This window comes from Sciurus vulgaris, assembly GCF_902686455.1.
Source record: "Sciurus vulgaris genome assembly, chromosome: 17".
NCBI lineage: Eukaryota > Metazoa > Chordata > Mammalia > Rodentia > Sciuridae > Sciurus > Sciurus vulgaris.
The window spans coordinates 5198469-5222478 of record NC_136478.1 but is presented as its reverse complement, the minus strand read 5'-3'; the positions used below and the strand labels follow the sequence as shown (position 1 = coordinate 5222478).

General features: G+C 49.8%; 1 protein-coding gene across 1 annotated transcript in view; it reads left to right on the top strand.

Moving 5' to 3' along the window:
- The first annotated feature begins 560 nt into the window (after positions 1–560).
- The window catches only part of CDH13 (cadherin 13), a 906077-nt gene continuing 882627 nt past the window's right edge, over positions 561–24010 (top strand). The window contains exon 1 of the mRNA XM_079116937.1: positions 561–730. Within this exon, the coding sequence (XP_078973063.1) occupies positions 686–730 (45 nt within the window). The 5' untranslated portion in view covers positions 561–685. The remainder of the gene's footprint in view (positions 731–24010) is intronic.

Below are 24010 nucleotides of genomic sequence, written 5' to 3'. Positions count from 1 at the left end.
CTATTGCCCCTTGATGGATTTTTCCTGCAAGCTAGAATTGATCTGTCCTCTTTGTGATTTGTGAGATGGCAGGGAAACACCAAACACCATCATAGCTTGGGCCACATTTGGGGTGGGGGAGAGAGAAAAAAAAAAAGAAAAAAAAAAAAAAAAAAAAAAAAAAAAAAGAAATCCACTGCCAAGGCTTTCCTGGTGTAGAAAGGGCTGGAACTGCTGGGGTCATTTTATTTGATTTATTGGAAATAAAGTGGATCTTATTAACATTTTAATAAAGAGAATCTTTTTGCACCGGCTGGAAGTGGCCACCGGTCCCCGGTGCAATTCCATTCTCTGGAAAAGTGGAATCGGCGGGTATTGCCCAGCGTGATTTGTGAGGCTGGGCCCCCACAGTCCAAAAAAAGCAACCGAGCTGCCTCCTCCGAGGGGCTCGCTCTTGGCGAGGTGCTCGCCCCGTATCTGCCATGCAAAGCGAGGGAGCTTTATGAAGGAACCCGTCTTGTAAAGCCATTGGTCCTGGTCATCAGCCTCTACCCAATGCTTTCGTGATGCTGCCGCTGATCTATTTGGGAAGTTGGCTGGCTGGCGAGGCTCAGCCTCTCCTCAAAGCCTGGCTCCCACGGAAAATATGCTCAGTGCAGCCGCGTGCATGAATGAAAACGCCGCCGGCCGCTTCTAGTCGGGCAAAATGCAGCCGAGAACTCCGCTCGTCCTGTGCGTTCTGCTGTCCCAGGTAGGGAAGAGGCGCCGCCGGCGCGCTCCGCACCGGGTCTCCGCGTTCTGCTCGCCCAGCGCGGTTAAGGCGAGGGGGCGGTTGGAAGGTCTGAGGCTGCGGGCGCGGCAGTGAGACAGACCCGGGCGCGGAAGGGAGGTCATGCCCAGCCCCACGGATCCGGGGGCCCTGGCTTCCCACTCCGCCCTGCCTGTGTGTGTGTGCCTACGTTTCGGGAGAGAACGAGAGCGCGCCCGGGTCCCGTTTTTCGCAAGCCGGGCGACATTCTCGCCTACAGCAACTGGGGTAACTTTGGTTCGCCTCCGGAGGAGGAGGCTCGTGCGCTGGAGAAAGACAGTCGGAAGCGACTCCGGCGAGGCGTGCTTTCCCCTGCCCAGCGCCGAGCCGCCAAGGCGCCGCCTGGGTCCTGATCGCCGGCTGCCGGGCTAGAGAGGCCGAGCTGGCATCGCTGACTTCCCGGGGCGCCGGTCCCCCTTGCCCAGCCAGCGGCGAGCAGCACGGCGCCTCCAGCCGGCTGCTGCTGTCGCTCAAAGGCGCCGGCGCTGGCCGCGCCCGCATCGGGGTCCTTTCTGTCTCAGACCCGGGCCCAGAAGGGCCTGAGCGCCTTCCCCGCCAGGGCGCAGGCCCCAGCCCCCCGCGCCCCCATTGTCCAGCCAGCTGGAGCTCCGGCCCGAGCCCAGGCTGCCGCCTCTGTTGCCTTCCCGGGGCGGGCGGGCGGGCGCAGCGCGGAGAAAAGTTCAAGCCTTGCCCACCGGGCTGCAGCTGCCTGTTAACCCTCCCCGCGCTGCGGCGCCAGCGAAGGGCTCAGGCGCAGGAGAGGGGCAGGGAGAGTGGGCCCTCCGCAGTCGCCGCGGCATCTCCACCATCTCTGAAGTTTTATGTGCAAGAAAACAGTGCTGGGGCCAGGCCTGAGGGGCAGGTGTCTGAGGGTCACGCCCAGCCCTACTCAGGGGCTCTGCTTTCTGAGAGCACCCTGACCCAATCCCCAAGGCCCCCTCGGCTGCCTCTGGGACTCAGTGAGCTGGCAGCCTACAAGTGGGTGGGTAAGACAGGGCAGGCCATACCGAGAGGAAGCAGTGAAAAGGTTCGCCTCAGGGTGTGAGGAATGGGTGTGGAGCTTGTGTCTAGGACTCCTGGGTGCCAGAGGTGAGAAGGGGTGAGGAGGAAGGGAAGGAAGCCAGGGGCCCAGGCAGGGACTGGCTGGTTTGAGGAGATCCAGTGCAGCCCTCTAAGGGGAGACCATGTCAGATCAGTGTTGGGGTTTGACTTGGGAAGTGGGCTAGTGTCCCAGGAATGCAGTGACTGTGGAAATGACTCACAGGAGGAGGAGGTGGGTGTGGACAGTCCTGCCAAGGGTGCAGGGTAGGATGCCTGGTGGCTGAGCCACTCTCCGGCCACTGACTTTTTCCCTGGACACTCTGTCACCATTCAGACTGGCTGGTTGTAAGCTCCTCTTCTTGTGGGGCTTTGCTGGCTGATGCTGGTGGGCTCCCTGTAGCCTTCAGTCCTGCTATGGCTCCTACACCTGGTTGTGAACCCGTTTTCCAGACTTCCTGGACTCTAACTGTCCTCAAAACTGTATGTTGTACAAATATCCCAGTTAGCAAGGTGGCTCAGTGCATGCCTCAGACAGAACGATTTAGAGGGTTCCTTTCGGCTCTCCACTAGAGGTACCAACCTGCACAAGTTGCTTAGCCTCTCTGAGCTTCCAGGTTTTCTGCAGTGAAATCATCTCCCTCCTTCCTGGGCCTGCTGGGTGGATAGTGTTGCATTCAACAGGATGCCCTAGGCAATTCATTTGCACAAGGCAGGTCTCCCTGGGGCACTTACCAGGGCCTTATCCAGGACTTTACAGGCCTCCTCTTTTGACTTGTTAGTACCTTAGTTCAGATTCCAGGGCTTGCCCAAAGTTATGCCTTCCTTAGAGCAAGACATTATGTGATAGCTCCCTGAGTCTAGGGACTGAGTGCATGCTGCCCTTTGCAAATCAGCAGGTGGAAGTCCTCACCCAGGACCCAGGCTGGCACAGGTGGGCTCTGAAACCTCACTCAGTTGCTTTAGAAGGAGGTTGAATCACCTGTCCAGAGGGCTTTATTTCTCTCTTTGATTGTTAGACATAATCAGAGCAAATGTCCACATCAGGACAGTCATTGATATCCAGGTGGCGTCGTGCCTCGCAGGGAAATCTCCTTGCAATTGAGTTTACCAGCAAGAGGTTCGAGTGCAGCACTCTGTGTGCCATGGAAGAGCAGGGAAAGTCCTGGAAGCTTTGAGTCAACAAGCAAAAACAAAACTTTCCCGAGGCGGAGAGAAAACAGAAGACAGGGAAAAACAATGTAATAAAGCAAATTAGTCACCCTGCCATGGTGGTGCTCAGGCAAGCCTGTGTGCTTTTCCACCGCAGCTGTAAGGCGCTGGGTCCCGCTTGGGAAGCCGGCAGTCTCTGGAAGCGTATTGGCAGGGCTGCAGTTTTGGTGTTAGGGCAGGGAACGAGGAGTTGGAAGCAACAATGGCTGGAAGCTGGCAACGCTGAAAAACAGTCACCTCTTCCCTGGGGTGTTTTGAGAAAGCCCATCCCAGAAGTGGCCTCTGGAATTTGGCTCCAATAATGAATGTGAAACAAATTAAGAGGCATGAGCTAGAAATTCCACTGTAAAATACAGTTCCTCTGGCCCCCATTGGGTAGCACTTACAAGTAACCCAAAGTCCTAACAATGCATGAGTAATCCCCCAAGAATTAGCATTTTAGGGAGTGGTTCAGGTTCGGAGTGCCTCAAAAACATTCCATGGAATTCTGAGATTTCGAGCGAAAGCGGGGAGTTCTCTCTTGGAGTCAGAATCTTGATTTTGAGGATTTTCAATGAGTATCTGTGTCTTCTATGGCTGCGACTTTGTGCGTTATATTTTAAGAGTGGTGTTTGTGTGCAGAAGCTTTCTGCTGAGGTGAAAGGACGGGAGGTGGAGAGAGCCCCGCCCTTCCCCTGGCTTGACCACGAGGCAGTTTTGTAGGTTTCAAAAGCACCGGGGGAACACAGATACCAGTGGCCAAAGGAATCAGAGTGGCAGAGTTCACGTGTCTGAACATTTTTTTTTTTTTTTTTAGCAAGTCCCAAAAGAGATTCAATAAACTGCAGGGCTAAATATGTGATCTGGATTTGCGGAAATCTTCAGTCTATACTGGAAGCCTCAAAAGTCCTCGGAGCTGATCTCCCTGACTCTGCCCATCCCTTCTCCCTCTTCCTATCTTTAGCCCGTGGGTTTTCCCTTAGTGAAATCTATTGCCTTCTATAAGTACATTCTATGCGTCACAGTGAAACTGTCAACACACCAACAGGCTCAATATCTGCTTTATCTGAAATCATCAGCATTTGGATGTAAATTGATCTTCAACCTGAAGTTCACTCTTTAGGTGAAAGCATAGCTAGGTTCTTAAAAATATTCTCCTTTCCTTCCAAAATTGCGTGCATTTGGGGAGTCAAGATAATTTGTGTTTTGTGGAAGGTAAGGAAAAAATAAACTATGGATTCAATTCACACCTATGTGGTAGTCATATCAATTAAACAGCCCAAAGAATTTCAGTGCACACGTGTGTGCGTGCACGCATGTTTTGATTTTGTTTTAATACCTGTTGAAAATTTTCTCCAGAAGAGGGCTCCATCCACAGCATTTCAAAATTCTGAATCTACAGCTCATATTTTATAGAACTTCACTGTAGCAGCTCCATCTAAACAAGACTGTTCTCCTTTTTCCAGATTATTTACCATAAACTCCCCAAAATGAGAAGATTGCCCCAAAAGACTAGGCGTCTTTCCTTCTTTCTTTCCTTTTTCCCTATCATGGTTGGTTCTGTTCTGTGGATCCTTCAACATTGCATCTCCTTAGAGCATTGGAGCCGGGAGATTCCAAAGATCTTTGTAGACAATGCAGTGTGAAATGTGAGGAAGTTCTGAGATTTCCTGCCATTTGACTTTGGTTGGATCTGGTTTTATTCTTTGGGCAGCCGAGAGGCAGACAGGGGTCTGCTGTGAAGGAGATTATCTTCCCCAGTAGGTTCCTACCCAGAAGAGCGAGTCCTGAACCAGAGCGCCAGGAAATACCTGTCTGTCATCCAATTACAATAATCAGTTGGACAGAATCGAATCAAGTGACCAGTGGTTTGGGCCTTGTTTCCATTTAGCTGTCAGCAAGGTGTCCACACGCCTGCAAGAATCTGGCCTCCGGAGGGAGACTGCCAATACAATTCCCAGTGGCCTGTCTCCTCTGCAGTCACAGTGACTGGCTGAACATAGGGTCCCTTGCACCTTCAGTAGGCACTCAGTGGTGGCCATATTCTAGGGTTGGGGGAGGAGGTCATCTCTCTGCGGAGGAAGGACCTAAGGGAGGGCTGGGGAGGAGGAGACGCATTTGCAACCTGAAGCGCCAATCCAGCAGGCCTGCGAGCGTGGCCGCCCTTTGGCCTAGCAGAAGGGGCCTCCAGTCTCTGCTTGCTGTGAATCTACTCAACTCTGCAACTCTGGCTTCTGGGCAGAGGTTGCAGAATAGCTGTCACAGGTCAGTTTTAGCCCATGGAGGTATCTTGTTTGAAATCTGGGAAATGATATGTTAAAACAAAGCAAGACGAAACAAAATAATCCAGGTCTCTTTCATTTCTTAGACAATCAGGAAGTTAGGCAGCCCTAGGGCTGCATTTCCACGGGGCCTCCCCTGGTTGGATCTGCATCTCTACCGCCCTCTTTAGGCAGGATGTGTCTCTGTATTTTGTCACAGTCCCCACCACTCCGGAGGTCCCTGGCCCAGGGTACTCACTGAATTCACAAACGCGTCCCTATTGCTATTTGAGTTTGGACCTCTACTTTCATAAATTGTGAAGCTTGATCAACGTGATGCAGTTCAATTCTCAGTGTTGGCTCTCTGTAAAGGAAGGGGTGGGACTCCTTTGGATTCTTGATTGAACTCCCTTGATATGTGCTTTGGAACAGCACAGCCAAGAACCTGCCCTCTCCCTGAGACTAAGAGCACCCAGGCCACCACTTCTCATGCAATAGCTACCCCTGGACAAGTGATGCTCAGTGCAGGCCCTGGGGCATCAGAGGGTTGCTGCACCCCAAATGCCATCGTGTGCCAACGGCTGAGGGGCCCCTGAGGTGACGTAATATAGAGGCCCTCATGCCCGGTACATGGTGTTCTACCAGGAGCATGGCCAGCCAAGGGGCACAGTGACACCCTGGCATTGTTATTAAGAGTGTGGCTTACCCACACCATGGGCTTATCAGAGCTTCACGGGAACTTGGTATGCTTAGTCCTGCAGGCGCTGTGGTAGGACTGAGCTAATATACGACATCGTCACCGTGCGAGCATGTTTCATCACAGCTTTGTCACCGAGCACTCTTATGCGCAGGAAGCTGTCAGCTCCAGTGTGGTCCTGGAGTGTGCATGATGTTTTTTCTATCTGTTTTTAAGTTAACACCTGCTGCGTTACTGCTTACGGTGTTAATGCTGCAATTAAGGCGCTTTGGCTTCATAAACGCTGGGCTAATCTGTCTGCCTCATCCACGAGCCCCAGATAACTCTTGTTTTCCATAGCCACAGGCCCCAAAGATCTGGGCAAATGGAACTGCATGCACATCCAGTGAAAAAGGTGATTGTTTTCCTGCTGCCAGTTGCCAACAGAAGTCAAATTCTTGAAAATTAACATTAGCAACAGGCATGTTTTGACATGTTATGTCTCATTTCAAAAACACCAAGGAGCGTCCTCCGATCCGCGGCAGAGGCACAAAGACCCTGTGTCTCCAGGCTGAACGCAGGACGGGCTGGGGTGGAGGGTGGCAGCTGCTCAGCTAACAGCAGCCTTGCCACATGCCTGGGCAGGGCCCGGAAATGAGCTCAGCCTCTGCAGGAGCCTGGGGACCTTCGAAGGAATGTGGCTGCCTTCATCCCTGGCCCATGGGGCCTCCAGGCCAGTGTCTCTTGCCTCCCAGGAGGCGGGGACCGCCTCTCCATGCTGTGTGCAACAGGAAGGAGGATGTGGCTACAGACGCCTGCAGCGTGAGTCTCTGTGACCATCTCCCTGCCCATCCCTGGGTGGACGCAGGGTCTGCAGAAGGGCGCCGGACCCCACCCACAGAACCAACAGCTGAGATAGGCCAAACAGGTTTGCCCTTCCCTGCCGTAAGTGGTGGGGCACCTGGGGTCATCTAATGCCAGTCGCGGCCTGTGGGCCAGTCCCTGCTGCAGCCTGTTTTATAAATAGTCCCACTGGACCGCGGCCACACCTATTTGTTGATATAATCGTTATGGCTGCTTTGTGCCTTAACAACAGAGTTGAGACTGTCTGGCCCCCAAAGCCTCAAATATTTACTATCAGGTCCTTTACAGAAAAACTTAGCTGACCCCTGGTCTAACTCAAAATTACAATCAAAGAGGCTACAGGAATTTTTCAAAGGGGTGCGGTGAGGGGTTCAACCCTTGGAGATTGTCCCTCCCTGGCCCCAGCACACAGGCAACACGACTTCAGAGAAATTCACCCCAGACCACATGGCTTCAATAAATCTCGATGATATTTACGGAGGACCTACTATGTTCCAGGAACCGTCGGTGTGTTCAGGGTCCAGCTGCTAATGAGGCAGACTCAGTCTCTGCTCCCTTGGGGCTCAGCCTGGCAGGGGGATCAATATCAATTAATGAATAATTTAAAACCCAGACAAGCGCTGTGGAGGCGGGAAACGCGGTGTGAGGTCGTGCGTTCTGCGATCGTGCTGGTCTGCTCTTTGTCTTTCTGCCCCACTGAAACATAAGCTCCATGTGGCGTGTTGTCTAGATGGCTCACTTCTGTGTCCCCAGGGCCCAAAACGGTGCCTGGCAATCAGAAGGTTCTGAGCTGACACGAGCTGTGAGTGAATGTGGGAAAGGCATCAGATCCAGACGCAGGGCCTGGACACTCCCCTGACCCCGATGGCACCGACAGACAGGGGCCCAATCCAGGAGTGAGGTGTTGGGGAGAGACCCTCCAGGCAGAAGGCACAGCTGGGTGAGGCCTCTGTGCAGGAGGAGACAGCTCGACCCAGGGAATCATGTGAGGTGTTGCCGGAGGTGCTAGGTCCCTGTTGGCCACTGCAAAGATTTTGGTGTTTGTCCCAGAGCCAATGGGCAGCCATTGAAGGCCACAAGGGGAGGGTGTGGAGTGACATGATCCAATTTCCACTTTGAAAAGGTCACCCTGGTTACAATGCAGCAAATGGGCTGGAACCAGAGTATCAATAGAAGGGAGAAGTTAGTCGAGGCCTGAGCTAGGGGAGTCTAGACTGCAGGGATGGGGCAGAGGAGTAGAAGCATCCTGTCCTGCCAATAGGAGGGGTTTAGGTGGAGCCCTGCCAGGCCTTGAGCGTGGCTGGTTGGAGGCCCTCAGGATGCTTGAGTCTGGCTCTTCCAGCTGTCAGGAGGCTGGGGCTGCTTGCCCAAGCAAGCAGCCTGGGCATCTGACTGGGGCTGAGGGCCGCGAGGGTGTTCACCAGGCTGGGAGCTCCCGAGAGAGACTTGCGGTCAACAGGCCCGATCCATGCCTGCATCCGAATGGGCACCATGGGGGCCTGGAAATGCCCTGCCCAGAGTGACCCGTGCACAGCCTCTGTAATTAACCAATCCGAGACTTTTCATGCAAAATATATTTGAGAGAAACATTGCCAAGCCCTGTAATCGTTTCTTGAACATTCAATCAGCAGCACTGGAAATACTTCTTACATGAAGCAAATAATGATCCACTGCTTTCCGCAATCGCTTTGTGAATGCTAACAAGCCTTCCTCTCAGTGTGCTGGGGACAGTGTTGCTGACATGTACACTTCTGATCCTGGTAGCAGAATATTCAGCTGGGTGCCAGGCCGAGGTATGTTGGCAAATGTTTAACAACCAACTCTCTCTAGAAAGTAGAACGAGCAAAACAAAACAAAACCCAAACCGAGACACAACCACGTGACTTGTAGTGTTTGCCAATTTCTATGGTGTAAATGTTCCTGCTGGGGGCAATTTAAACCTACCAAGCTAAAAGTCGCCTAATATGTTAACACCGTGCTCTTCCAAGTTGGCACTAACTGGCTGCTGCCCACCATGAATGGGCCTGGATCCTCTTTCCAGCCTTGCTCTCACCCACACTCAGCAGAGCAGCTTTAGTGATCTCATCTGCAAAATGGACCCGCTTATTTTGAGGTTCAGATGGATGAAGGGGTTAATGTGCTAGGAAGATGCTCACAGGTGACCAAGGTTGTGATCACCTTCAAGGAAATGAGTCCTCACCTAGGATTCCACAGCTGTGTAGTGGGACCCTGTGAAAATTCATTCGCCAAGTCGAGTTTCATGTGTGAAAAACAGAGGATGCTACTTGCTGTTCCTTGCCGTCATGGGTGTTTTGCGTATTTTGCGGTTAACAGTGTCGTTGCGTTCCGTGGTCCCATAGAACCTATCCTGCTGTCCTATGCTCTTCCTCTTCCTCTCTTCCTACTTCCTCCAAGCAGCAATTTACTGAGTGTCACATACCAGGCTCCCAAACAGGCATTTTAGAGTCAGGAGAGATGGGAACAGTTGTCCCCTTTCAGCAGGTGAAGAAGCTGGGGAGCTCAAGGCGCTGGCCCCCAATTGCAGGAGTGGTTGTGGCTGGGGGTGTGAGGGGGCCTGTGAGGGGGCAGGATGTCCCTGACGTCCCAGTCATTCCCTCAGCACACTAAGGCCCCAGGGGACGCAGAGGTAACAGAGTGGACATGATCCCTGCAGCCATGGGGCTCACGGTCTGGGAAGAAGCAAGTAAATAAACAGTTGAAACAATTATAAATTTAGTAATCGTTATAGTAAGAGCTGCTGAAAGAGGTGGAAAGGCTAAGGAGGCTCACTCCCTTCTCTCCATCTCTTCCCTCCCGTTGTTGCTCTTTCCTTCCCCCATTTTTAATGCCTGCCAGGTGCCAAGAATGGTGCCACGTGGGAATCCAGGGATGAGCACAGCAGGCCTGCCCTCGGCCAGGGACGAATGGGGCAGAGTCGGGCTCTGCGGGACGCAGAGGAGTTGGGCTGGGACTGCTTGGTGGAGCGGGGGACTCCGGCCTTGGGAAGTGAGCTTGGTTCCCAGCCTAGCCATTTGCAAGCAGTGTGGCTCCCATGAAGGATCTCACCCCAGCCCCAGTCTCCCCCTGCCTTTAAACAAGTAAGAAGCGGGGGCAGGGCTCTGTGAGGACTGAGTAACAGTGAGCAACCGACATCTGCTAGGTGCCTCAGAAACGGTGGTTGTGCTAGCTTCCGCACCCTGGGCTCCAAGGGAGTCGATGGTCAAGCTGTCCTGGGGCCTTGCCTTTGGGATCTGACCAACTTAAGGGAGAAAAATTACTGCATGTTTGAAAGCGCATGGACATTAAAAAGAAGTCAGCTCTCTTGGGAAGTTCCTATATTGGTAGGTCCCCAAAGATTGCTCTCCTGGGGACATTGTGCCTCACCGAATCGTTCTGTCTGGTGAGGTCTTGTCTTCTGGATGTATCTGCACAGCAGCTGGTTCCAGGGACTTCATTAGGGTCCTTTGTGCAAGTGCACGTGTGCAAGTGCACGTGTCTTCACTACAGCCTTAAGCACTTACTATTATCACTTGTTGTTATTTAACATACCTCAATAACGAGGATTCACTGTGGCTGCTGGGTAACAGTTACACACATCATCCGGCATCTTCACTGTCCTTGTCTCAACTTTATAGGAGATAAGAAGTAAGTGGCTGAGTCATCTGCCCAAGATCACCCAGCCACGAGAACTGGGACCAGGGTTTGAACCCAATGCACGTCCATTGCCTCTACACTGGGGCCGCGGTGGATGCTCTCTCCCCATGCCCACCCCTCCCCACTTACACAACAATTCTCCTGAAGTCAGAGTAGCAGCTTGGGACAGCCTCAGATTTACAGCCTCGGTTCCTGGGCTCTAAATCTTTTGTGTGTGTGTGGTGCCAGGGACTGATCCCAGGGCCTCGTGCATGCCAGGCAAGTACTCTACCACTAAGCTACGTCCCCAGCCCCAAGTTCCTGGTCTCTAGAGGGAACCTGGAGCCTGCCCTTCTGCCCAGGTAAATGGTTGCAACTTTCCAAAATGGATTAGCCCAGGATCTTTGTGTTCTTTGTCTTGGAGTTTTTGCTTGTGACCAGGGCCAAAACAACCCATCCACACTGGGTATTTTCCCCCCAGGGACACCCATCCCAAATAAGAGAGGCCCCAAGGAGGCCAGGCCCAGCATGGGTGTGGCTTTTCTGCAGCTGCCCACCACAGTGTCCCCAGGGTGTGGAGCAGCTCCAGCGTCTAGGCCACGCTTCCTGCATGTTGCTGTTTGTAGGATCTGACTGTCTGCTTTCCCAGTATATAAGGAATGAGGAGTCAATGGCCTGTGGCCACATTGACACACTTGGATCTGTAGTGCATTGCGACTGGACTGAATCTGGCTGGAAATTCAGTTCTGTTTTTTTTGTTTTTTTTTTTCTTTTGATTTAAGTGCCTTTCGTCAGGGTAGCACACTGACCCCACCCAGCACCGTTGCACAGCCTGGCTGCAAAGCAGCAGAACTTTCTCTGCCCTCTCGGAGCCTGTTCCCACAGATGGGCACTCTCCCCATGCCCACTCCCAGTGGCCCCATATACCCAGTCCTCCCATGGTGGCCTCGCCTTTGCACCTTCAGGGTGATCACATCTGTGCACCAGCTCTGTACGTTCCCTATTCGGCTCAGGCATTCATTGAACAACTACTCCTGGTGCCAAAGACGTTGCTATCCCGGGAAAGCAGCAGCAGTCTCCTGGTGGCCCTTACAGAGTCTGTCTTCTCACAGGGAGAAAGACAGAAGCAAGAATACACAGATATGGTTTGTGCAGTGACAGTGCTATGGGAAAACATTCAAATGAGACAGCGTTGTCCGGAGCTGTCCCGTCGTCCTGCCTTGGATGGAGGGCTCTTTGTTCTGACACCGGGCCTTCCTCCCTCTTAGGAAATGTCCTACCATTTGTGAAATGAAGCTGGTGGTAAATAGAGGCCATTTTCCTCTTTACTTATGAAGTGGTGCTGGTCAACCTTTGTCCACTCTCCAGCTGGTCAAACTAAGATAAGGCAGAATAGGACAGAGGCCAGGAGAGGAGACCAGATATTTTCTCTGGCCTTTGTTGCCATGAGCTTTGTTATTATTACCTTGTGGTCATAGATCCCTAGATTATGTGTGTCAACTTCAATCAAAGGATGTTGGTAGTTAGCTATAGAAAGTAGCTTTCAGACCAGCTCTAAAGCATCTAATAATTTAGCTTTTGTAGTAATGAACTGGACTGTAATACTTAAGTTTTTCTTGATAACCAAAAGTATTTTGGGGTTAGACATTGCACCTTGGGTTGAGTTCTTACAAACAGCGTTGGAGAAACAAGCTTGGGTGCTGGGGACCTACTTGGGAAATGTCCTCTAGCCCTGGAAGTGAGGGAATGGAGAGAGACAGAAAGAAGGGAAGCCGATAAGGCGATACAGAATGTGTCATTGTGCTGGTTACGGTCAGGGGCCACCGTGGCTGGGGCTCACAGAAGAACCACAAACCCATTTCAGAATGGCCTCTGCAGGACAGCGGCTCAGGTTTATAAGACCAGTTCCCATCTTCTGGTTTTCGGCGGTGACCCCTGCCACCATTAACTCCCTCAGGTTTCCTGGCTGAGCCTCTGCTGCTATGGAGAAGAAACCATGGCTTCGGAGGGTCAGTGAGCAGAGAAACGGAGGGCCCTGAGGGGGCTTGGACCGCCAGCATGTGCCCTGGGCCTGGTATGAGATGCCATGTGTCCTTGTGGAGCTCCTGGTAACTGAAAGGGGGATGGTGGTGCTGGTGGGTCTTTAAACCTTCCGGTTTAGGTCAAGCACCCACCTGTAGATATTCTCTTTCTGACTAGATGGCACCTGTCTGTCAAAGCCCTGGAATGCCACATTAGGGCCTCATCTTTGACGTGGAATATAGTCCCACTAGTTTTTAGCAATTAACAAATATGCAATATATCAAGGTCAGAGGAATGCACTGTCGGGGTTTTGGGGACACCATGTGGAGAAAAGTGGAGTGTCTGAGCAGTTACCCTCATTCACTCATTCAGTCATTCAGCAAGGGACATGACTGGGCGTCCATGGGTGCTGGACACCCTTCTGAGTACTGGGAATGCAGAAGTGAACAACATGGACCAAGCAGCTGCCCTGGCATGCTTACAGCGGGGAAGCAGACAGTAACACAAATGGACAAGTAGATGTGCCGTGTCTCTCAGGTGGTGGTGAAGAGGCAGGGGCAGAAGGACCCCAGCCCTGGCCTGTCCTGCCTGTTGATTGAAGGGCAAGAGATGATATCCATAGGTTTCCTTATCCCACTGAACTGCTCACTGACCCCTTATGATTGCCCCGTGCTGCTGACTTTTACAATGAGACTCTGACCTTGAGGAGGGTAGAAATGGCCCTTGGCAAATGGGTGTTGGCCAACTGGAGCCGACTCAGCCTTATGCCCAGTGGGCCTCTTGTTGCTTGATTTAATTCTCCTGGAATAATTCTGAATTGTTGTTGTTGACTTCATTCGTCTGGAATACTTCTGAATTGTTATTGTTGACACACAATAGAGTTGAATTTTACTCAGAGGTTGGGTTATAAAGTCAGGATTTAAGGCAAACAGTTGTCATTAACCTTGAAATCTTTTAAGTTACCCATTAAAGTGCAGTATTCGTGGTTTTGTGTATGCAACCCTGTGCTGTAATCAATACGGAAAAATGTTTAATGCATGTAGCAATGTATAGTGCATAATAAAGAATATATGCAAGATATAATTTTACAGCAGTTAATTGCAGTATTTACATTGTTCTTTTTCCTTCTTTTTTTGGTGGAAGAACTGGATTTACATTTAGTTAAATGTGCATATGATAAAACTTCATTGTACTCATTTATGCTGGGTTCCTAATCGTTCATTCCCTGCCAGGCTGTGCACTAAGGAGAGCTATTTCCAAGTTCCTCTATTGTGTTCTACTCCTCTTTGGATTCCCACTGCCAGTCAGATGCTTTAGGGCAGGGACTGCAACACAGTGCTACCAGTATGGGAACGGTGGCTGAGGACCGTGTGGTGCTGCCCGGGAGTGAGCTCCCACCTCAATACTTTGATGTATTAATTAGCATCCTCGCACCCATAATGATTCTCGGGGGATATCTGCTATGATTCTAATTTGTTCCACAGATGGAGAAACTCTAGGGGACCTGTCACAGGTCACAGAGCTTTGGAGCTGAGATTCTAACTCAGGTTCCAGACACAAAAGGGCCCATGTTGTAGGATTCCATGAAAGAGACAAAGTCATGGAGACAGAAAGCAGACTAATGACTGCCTCGGGTTGATGACGGGGTGTGGGGGTGGCTGTTAATCGTTAGGTGACATCTTTGGGGAGGATGAAAGTGTTCTGGAACTCCATAGTGATGATCGCACAATTCTATGAATATGCCAAAAACAATGACATTGGGTTTTAACAGGATGCGCTTTATATTATGCTAAGTATGTCTCAATAAAAGCGTTAGTAAACAGACAGAAAGAAGCAACCCCAGGCAGGGCAGGCAGTACAGGCTCAGGGCTCCTGCACGCCAAGAGCTGTGTGACTCTTCTCCACTTCTCTTGATAACATAGTGGCTTTGTAATAGGGCCCTATGGTCCCCCGCCCCCCCGCCCCCCAAATAGAGATGAAAAACCAAAACAAAACCGGGGCAGAAAGATCCTGAGAAACTTGGGGCTGGAAGTGGCAGAGCCACTCCTCACCCCAGGCGCTCTGGGGCTGTCCTGCCCTTGCTGTCTGTACTGCTGTCCTGCTCGTCTCACCCATGAAATCAACCTGTGTGGTCCAGAGCTCGTGTGGTCTAAGCTTCCAACGTGGCCCATTAGAAACAAAGGCTGAGCTTTTCACCTCTGCTTTGCTGGTTTATAAGTTGGATTAAGAACCATCTGTTAACTGAGTGCTGTGGTGCACACCTGTGGTCCCAGAGACTTAGGAGGCTGAGGCAGGAGGATCACAAGTTCAAAGCCAGCCTCAGCAATTTAGTGAGGCCCTCTGCAATTTAGTGAGACCCTGTCTCAAAGTAAAAACTATAAAGGGCTGAGGATGTCACTCAGTGGTAGGGCACCCTGGGTTCAATCCCTAGTGCCAAAAAAAAAAAAAAAAAAAAAAAAAGAAAAAAGAGCCACCTTTGTCTCACTGGTTATTTTTCCCATCTGGTAGAGCATCTCTGGTGCAGGGTGCTAGTAGATAACCCAGAGTTTGTATGAGAAGGAAACGTGTTACTGGATGACTTTTAAAAGTAGTAAGTGTCCCAGAAGAGAGGGAAGGGAAGAGAGAGAGAGAACAAACTCAGTTGTGTTTAGGTTGATAGCAGATTCTAGAAGGATTTGGATTTACCCCCAATCACCTGAGTATCTGGACCCCGTGGCTGGTGCAGCTGAAGAGCTGACAGGACGGCAATGAGAAGGTGACCTGAGCTGTCAGGCTGGGAGAGGCTCTGGCTCCTGACCTCAGGCACGCATGGCTCTCTAATCCCAGGACTCCACCCCCAACACCCCTGCACAGCACAGTTTCTTCGATTCCCAAGTCCCCTAAAAATGGAATTCACTCTTCTCTGCCTTCACTGGTGGGTTGATTATTTTTATTTTATTCTATGTTTATATGCAGAGTGACAAAGTCATTATCCATGTATAGTGTGATAGGAAAGGGCAGCCAAGGTTCCTCCCCTGACCAGGAACAGGACAGTGTTTGTGTTTGTGGCCATGGAGGTGGGGCTTTATAAAGGCCAAGCTGAGGGACTGTCATGAACTGTCATTGCCTTCCTGAGTCTGTAGCCTAGGAAGCAGCTGCACTTGGGGCTGGGGCTGGGACAGGAGTTGGGAACTGCCTCTGGGTGGTTCTGGCTGAGCCCTAGTCTCCTAGTGTCCGGTGATAGGAGTCTGCTGGGCTTCCCTCATTCTTAAAGCCCTCCTAGGTGATGACAGAGCATTAGGCAAAGTCACACAATTGTCTGATTCTGCTCTGCCTCATCATTTCTCTAATACACCATTCTGTGGTGTGTTCTGAAGGAAGCTGCTTCCATAGGAGGTTAATCAGGCTTCCAGAAAATATGGGTGGTATAATTAGATATCTTGTGAAACTCTGGAGTTGCCCAGAGAAGTGAACCAGACCAGGTGGAGTGTGTTTCAACAAATGAATGTTTCTTTATTGTATACTGAGGCTTCAACGTACATTTGAGTTTCAAAGAGGAGCTCCCCAAGTTTGCATTCCAAGACTCTTCCCAAACCCCAGGGGTAAGAAAGCATGCATGAACTATCTCAGGACACTAATTTACAGGACACACTTTGGCAAACAAGCTGCCTGGATGCCAGAACCTTGAATGTAGGCCCCCAGCAGGCACAGCATCCAGATTCAGCCCCATATGGGAGCCAATTAGAAATGCAGATTCTCTAGTTTGAGCCTAGTGCGTTGAGCCTCTGGGGTGGGCCAGAAATCTGTGTTTGTCATAGTTTGAAAGCCAGAGGGAACATCAGAATCCATTTGGGTTTTGAAGCTCATCCAGAGTACTTTGGGTACCACTGTGAATCTCTGTGGATCTTCCTGATAATCTGTCCTGATATTTGCATGTGCAGTCCAAAGCAGTGGTTCTCAATCAGGGGTGATTATGCTCCTCAGGACACAGTTACCAATGTCTAGAGACATGCTTGGTTGTCCATGGAGGGAGGTGGGTACTATTGGCATCTAGTCATCAGAAACCAGGTATACTGTTTGACATCCTAAAATGATCAGGATGGCCCTCACAACAAAGAAAATTCCCCACTCAAATGTCAGTAGGATGGAGTTTGAGAAACCCTGGTTCAAACACTCACCCAACACATGAAGGGAATTGTATCTCTACCCCATCCTGTTACTACCGGGGGATAGAATCTGAAGTGGAGGGTGGGGTCTGTGAAAAGATAGCAACAAACCGCTATTCATGTATACTTTTTCAAAGTGAAAAATTATGCTCTCAGATAAATGTAAACTTTAACTCTTTCGTTTATGAGGAAACTACTAAGATGTTATGACAAATTCATAAGCTATTAAGAAGCTAGGGTAATTATAAACCATTTTACAAATAAATGTTAGGGTGAAATAGATAAAAACTGTTTGATGTGCAACATGCATAAATCTTTGGGGTATCTGTTCTACTAGAAATAAAGTTATTTGCATCTATAGTAGAAAAAATAAACCAGTTAACCAATGACTTCATGAAATCACAAACATAATTGAAAGCAAATGAGGAAATGAATTAAGGACCCACTCCTAGACCATATTCAGAGGATGTACCACCAATCATTTGGGCCTTGTCGGAAAGCTTTGGATAATATTGCTGATGTTTTGGACCCATGGCTTCTAATGTACCAGTGCTTCCTTACTAGAAAAGGTCCGTGAAATGTGGAACAAAGAAATGAAATGCAGTCGAGGTGTAAGAGGTAGTGAGAGCAGAGGTGATGGGCAGTCAAGGCCACAGTATGAACAGATGCCATTTCTTGCCTGCTTTCTATGAAGGCAGTGCTAGATGCTCTTGCTCAGCCTTGTGAGGTGGTCTTTATCGTCTCCATCTACAAATGGGTCAGAGGAAGAGTTGGGTATGCAGGTTACTAGTGTGGGCAGAGGAAGGGGAACCTGGTAGGGAATTGAGTCCCTGGAGGGAGAAAAACAATTTAGGCAGATAAAGAAGGGTCAGTGTTATGAGCCTGAGGAAAGCACAAGTCAAAATTTGAGGCATATTCAGGGCACAACGAGAAGGTTGTTCTGGGTGACAGTGAATGTGAAAGCAGTGTGAAATTGGATTGTAGCTACACTGATGGCAGTTATTAATAGTTTCAGTGTTATTTTAGCCAAAGGATCTTACTATTGCTACAGGACCATGTCTGGCAGTACATCATGACCATTAAGAGCCCAGGACATTGCAGGAAGGCAGAATTACAGTTTGAATCCCAGCTCTGTCACTGTATGACTGTGCGGCTATGGACAAGTTGCTTAATCTCTCTGTGCCTCAGTTACTAGATCTTTGAAATGAGGGTAATGATACCTATCTTGCTATCACCGAGAAAGGAAGAGGGTTCTAGATGACCTTGTAAACGCCTGGCCAAGTGAGCAATAGGATCTTTGAGAATGGAAGTTGGTTATTTTTATGTAGATAAGGAGGTGAACAGACATGATTTAACAGAAGATACTTGTTGGCACCTGGTCTGTAAGTGTCACAGTCTCAGTTTGAGCGTCCATGAAAGCAGATTCTGAGAGGAGGAGTTGAGTGCAATTAATTCATTTGGGAAGCAATCCAGGGGAAACTGTAGGGAGTGGCCAAGTGAGGCGGGAAGGAAGGAGTCACACAAAAGGTCTATTGTTCAGCCAGTTACTACTGTGAATGCCTGGAGCCTAATTCCCCTGGGACCCTTGGGAGCCAGTGTAAAACATCCACCTCAAAATCATCCCCCCTGAGGGACACAGAAGCTTCAGACTTTATGCCACAAATCTGGGTGGGCATTGTTTGAAAGCCACCCTGGGTGGGTTGATTTTGACAATGATGGGCTCTGGACTCAGAGAAAGTGCTGATTCTTGCAGTTGGAAATTGACCTGCCCTCTGTGGAAAGCCCAGAAGAGAAGCAGGCTTGGAGGTGGGAGGGAAGCCAGCAGGATCTGCCGTCGTCAGTATCATAGGCAGAGAGACTGTGATGCCCCTCGGACCAGTAATCTCTATCTGAGAAGTTAAAGAAACAGAGCTAAGGACAGGAAAGATGTACAAAATACTCTATAAATTGTATGTGATAGCTCAAATTGGAAATAGTGCTAATAGCCAGCATCTATTTTGTGGTCGCCCTGGGCCTGGCTCTAACTGTCCTACAGATTGGTGAAGTGTCTGGCAAATGAAAGCTGGTTAAGCAGCTCGCGGCAACGTTACATGGCCACTGGAGGAGACATGACAACAACATGCAGTGAGAAATGCACACTGCACGGGGACAAGCGTACCACAGGGCTCCTCCTAAGCAAAGAACCTCGGGTGTGGGATGGGAGTGGAGCCGGAAAGGAAAATTCTAACTGCAGTTGTGTTCATCTCTGAGAGGTTTTTCTCCTCTATTTACACATCTCCATTGATAGGCTTGTATTTCATGTATAATGAAAAATATTTAAACAATTAAAAGGTGGAGGAAGAAAAGCCTTCTAAAAATAGCCTATGGCCATCCAGTGGAGGTTCTGGGGAGGGGAATAATATAATGGAAAATGATGTTTCTGAAAGATGACTACTTCTCAGACATAGATTTTGGCCCACAGAGCATTACAGTTTTATGCCTTTTGATACTGACTGTAGAAGATGGGTCAGACTGGGAATGACTCAAGGCCACAAGTCCAGCCTGAAAGCCAACAAAGGTCATGGGGAACATGGAAGGGGAGACTGATTTTAGGGGGTTTGGTGAGAAGTGTGATGATGGGGAAGAAAGAGCAAAGTTCCAGGAATGACTCCAAGATTTTAAGGCTGAGTGGGAGAAAATTAGCAATGGAAAATGTATGCATTAAACATAGCTTTGAGTCAGGTTTCTTTACATCTTGAACCTAGCAATAATCCTCTATGCAATGCTTTCAATTTTCTTTTACAAGTGAGGTGATAGAAGATTAGAGAAGAAGTAAAGTCACTTGTCCAAGGTCACAGAGGATCTGAGTTCAGATCACCGTTGAAGGAACTAGATGGATGGGGAACAGATGGATGGATGAGTGAGGGGGTGGCTAGGTGGATCAATGAATGTCAGGGTGGATGGTTGCATGGATAGGTTGTGGATGGATGGATGGACAGATGGATGGGTGGATGAATGGATCGGAGGAGGAACAGATGGAAAGACGGATGGATAAATGGGTAGATGAATACATAGATGGATGGATGATGGAAGGATGTATGAATGACTACCTAGGGGTTAAAGAATCTAGGATATCATAATGTCAAAATAGAAAAGAAAGAATTTCAAGATGGAAATGACAGATACTCTTAGGCAATAATTAAGGAAAGAAACTGGGAAAAGCACCAGATTCAGCAGGAAGAAAGAGTAGCCATACATCCTCTTTGAGAAGGCCATTCCCATTGAATAATGAGAAGCAGGCTTAAATGACAGTGGTGAGCCTGAGGGACCAGGTATGTGTAGGGGACCTGAAATGACTGGTCAGACCCTGGCACATATAAAACTAACCCTAACCCTAACCCTAACCCTAACCCAACCCCCAATAGGAAGGAGGGTAAGAGAGGAAGTGAGAGGAGGGCGGGAAGAAACAGAAAAAGGAAAAGCAAATCAATTAGTTGTTAAGGACGATGACACAGCAGCCTGGGTCGAGAGCTCTGTGGCCCATGACTGCCAGCAAAGCCCACGCTTGGCTTCAGACCCCTCTTCTGTAAGTGGAGGACAGTATGACCCCAACGGTGGGCTCCCAGGATGAACCAGAGCATGCTAGCATGCTGAGCACCTGCCCAGCTCCCAAGAGAGCAGAGCGCCTGTGGCCTTAGTTGTCACAATCAGTGCCATTTCCTCGGAAATAGCCCCAAGCTTTCGGCAAAGAAACTGAGGCCTGGTCACTTAAAGAAACTACACCTGGAGCCCCCAGCTACCCGCCACAGAAAGTAGCATCTTTTGAGAGAGCACAGATTTTGTGTAAGACACTGTGTGTAGCTCTGTTAACTGGAAATGAACCTTCTGCAATTTGCAGAAGGAGTGTTGGGTTGCACATTCCTTTTTTCTTTGTGACGAAGGCGTTAATAAACAGAGGCTGTTCATTAACACCATGTTGTATGGTGCTTACCAGGCAGGGGAGAGGGGCCGGGCAGCAGGGCTGGGAAGAAGTGGAAGACACGGAGGGGGCAGATGAAGATCCATCAGATCCCAGCAAGTGCCATGAACTCCGTGCCCTTTCTCCATTCTGGAAAGTTTTATGCTCTTATAATTGATGCTTGGAGAAGCCTGTGCACCGTAGACTCGGTGTGAGCAATCCTGAAAGCCCTATTAACCCAGCCACTTAGCCTTTCTGAGTACAACCCCTACCGTGGCTACTTTGGCTCAGGATTAGCTGGGTCCCAAAATGTTACGCTGTTAGGATGGAGAAGTGCAACTGAACACCTTTCTCTGGTCAGCTCCCGCTCCCAAATCTCCCTGACTTTCTAGCCCTGACTTCCAGAAGCTGCCTCTGGACACAGTCCCTGCTGCTCTTTGTGATCCTGGTTGTGTTAAATGCCGAGGAGGCCCTCTCTCAAAGCTTGGGCCAGAGAGTAATTGCACACCCGGGATTGACTTTGCATGGTGTAAAAATGCATCTTTTGCACTAGGTAGTGCCCTCTGGGGCTCAGGTCTGTACAAGAACTAGCTCAGGCTCTTTGGAGGCACCGGGGTGCAAGATCATGAGCGATTGAAGTTGGAAAGTTAAAGAAAAGAAACAGGAAAGACAGATGAAATTGGGGTGAGCTTTTCTGGGTGGGAATGGGTTTTCTCTTTCTGTGCTAATGAGTCTTATCTACTAGCTGGGCTTTACCTGTAGCATGGTTTGCAGGGGAGGGCGGGAAGTTGTCAAGAGCAGCCTCATTAGGCACCTTTCCCTGAAGACTGAAGGAGCCCTGGGGAGCCTCTGGCAGCTTGAGCTGTCTCCCCTGGGATAGGACTTTAATTTTCTTTGATGGTCAGCTAAGAACAGCCATATCCTTTGTGCTCTACTAAGTATTCATTTAAGGACGCTCTAATAATTAGGTTTTAAAAACCCAACATTTATTGAGCACTGTCTGTGTGTTAGGCACTTAGTTAAGTACTTGCACACATAGGGTCTAATTCAAGTGTCAGAATGTGATTAACTTCTCTGTGTAGCCAGGGAGCTCACAGCTTATGAAACATGCTCAGGTTCAGGGTCTTCATTGACCTCCCCTCAACCCTCAGGAAGCTGGGGAAAGCATTCTGCAGTGAAGCAAACTGAGCCCCAGGGACATGTCTTCTTCAGGGAACCGTTGGCAGAACCAGGGTCTGGGCCTGGGCCTCCTGACTGTAGTGCTGTGACGGTACAGGGAGAGTGCATTGGTGGGGTACGTGTGGGTCTTGGGAAAGGAGTTCACTGGGTATTGTCTCAACCCTGTTGTAACCTCATCGGAATGAGGACACCGAGGCTCAGGGTCAGCCATTGGAACAAAGCCACACAGGCAGTGATAGGGAGTAGAACTCAGGGTGCCACCTCCTACTTTACTCTCCAGGTAGGTCTTCTTTGCTCTCAGCCTTTCTCTATGGCGGGACTCTCAACTGGAGAAACAAGGCCGCACAGTTTCTAGTAGGGACAATAAGAGGGTGATTCTAGTCTTGGGCCTTGGGATTTAGGATGGGTTATTGGTATGGGAAGTTGGACAGGCTGTCGAAATATGAGCCTGGCTGGTTCCATCCCAGGAGGATCAGGGTGGACGTTGAGACTTGGCAGAGCATTCAGGAAGGACCAGTTCCATCCTGTCAGAAGAACAATTTGGGGCCTTTCATCTTCTTTAAGGCCACCAGTTTCAACTTTGGTTTTGGAAGCAGTACCTTGCTGGACCAGCCTGTTGTTACTTCCTTCCTTTGCCTGACACAGTCCACAAAGCACAGTGCTTCGCACATACTGAGCTTGCTAGTACTTTCCAAGGAGGTCCCTTGGCTGTGGGAAGGGGTGTCAAGCTGTAGAGTTGGGTCTCCATTTCCTGGAGAGTTTTGAGCCTTGAAGCATTGCTGGTCTGTCATTGTGGGCTGTCACTGATGACCTGAGCTCTTGAGAGTTACAGGAAAATAGCAGGCCTCTGGCAGTTTCCAGGCTTCTTCTCAGCTGGACCCGGACTGTGCCTGGGCTTTAGGTCGTGACAAGATGAGAAGAGCTGGTTAAATAAAGATCAGCTGCTCTTTCCACGTCCCCCTCCTGGTTGACAGCCTCAGAAGGGCATTCATCTGGTTTGAAGATAGACAGGTGGTTGCCATCACTGCACACGGGCCTTTGAAGTTCTCTGTGATGTGATTACAGCCCATACTTAGCTTGTGCTCCAGAGGCTGAGGTTGACCTTTGATCCTGTTCCTCATTTAAAAGTCACAGATCTTGGAAAATGAACCAACTCAGGAAGATGCTAGAAGCTGCTGTTGCTGCTGAGGTTGCCTGTCAAACCCATTGAACTGGCCTGCTTTACTTAGAATTCTGGTTTTTCTGATTAAAACAGGTGACCTTTAAAGTTTTTTCCCCCTCCTTCCTCTGACAATCTCTAGAGGACATCTGGTCTTTTGTGAGTTCCAATGGGAATCCCAGAATTATTCCATGCTCCGAATGAGAGAAGCCCGTTTAGCATAGCACTGAGCAGAAGAAATTAAACAACCTTGTGCAGGTCGAGGGTATATGTCCTTCCTCCTTCTCATTTTTAGACTCATTCATCCATTCACAGCCCGTTCCGTGATAGAAGCCGGGGGTACAGAAGTGACCAACATGTAGTCTCTGACACCAGGATCATAAAATTTGGAAGGAGAAGCAGGCAAGGCAGCCAATGTTGTCTAGCACGTGAATGTGCTTGAGGTTGCAATGCCTTGCAGATCATTTTGTAGTTCAGCTTTGATAGAGACCAGTTTTCCCCAGTGCTAGGGATAAAGGCCTAGGACAGGGCTTCTGGCTGAACTGAGCATGGATTTTTCCCCATGTCAGTGCTGGTTACATGATATCTTCTAGAGAACAATGACTTGTATACCTGGGCTTTTGCACGGTTTCTGTAGTGCCTTAGTAAAGTGTGCTTGGTCTCAGGCACTTTGGGAGTGCAGGAGAAATGGACCCTGCTTGGGAAGAGGGCACAGCGGGAGATGGAGGAGGGGTTTCTGGGAAGGTGATGTTCGAATAGGACCCCTGAGGATCAAGAGGAATTCAGCAATCAGAAAAATGGGGCCAGATGTGTCTGCAAAAAACCAGCAGCAGGAAGGAAGGGGTGGCATGGAGGGAGCTAAAGTGGGTGCTTGGGAGAACCTGGTGGTTTGTCTGGCTGGAGCGCAGGGTGCAGGGTGTGTGGGGGGAGCAGAGGGCAGGAGTCTATTCTGCTCCATGGAGCGTGAGCTCAGTGTGTCAGGCTGAGGGTCTGGATTTTGCCCTGAAGGTCGCAGGAGTCTCCAGGGACTTCCAGGCAGCACGTCTGTAGCAGGGCCTCTGATGGGAGACACGAGGAGTCCTTCCCAGTTCTCCCAAAGAGGGCAGAGGGCCACATTC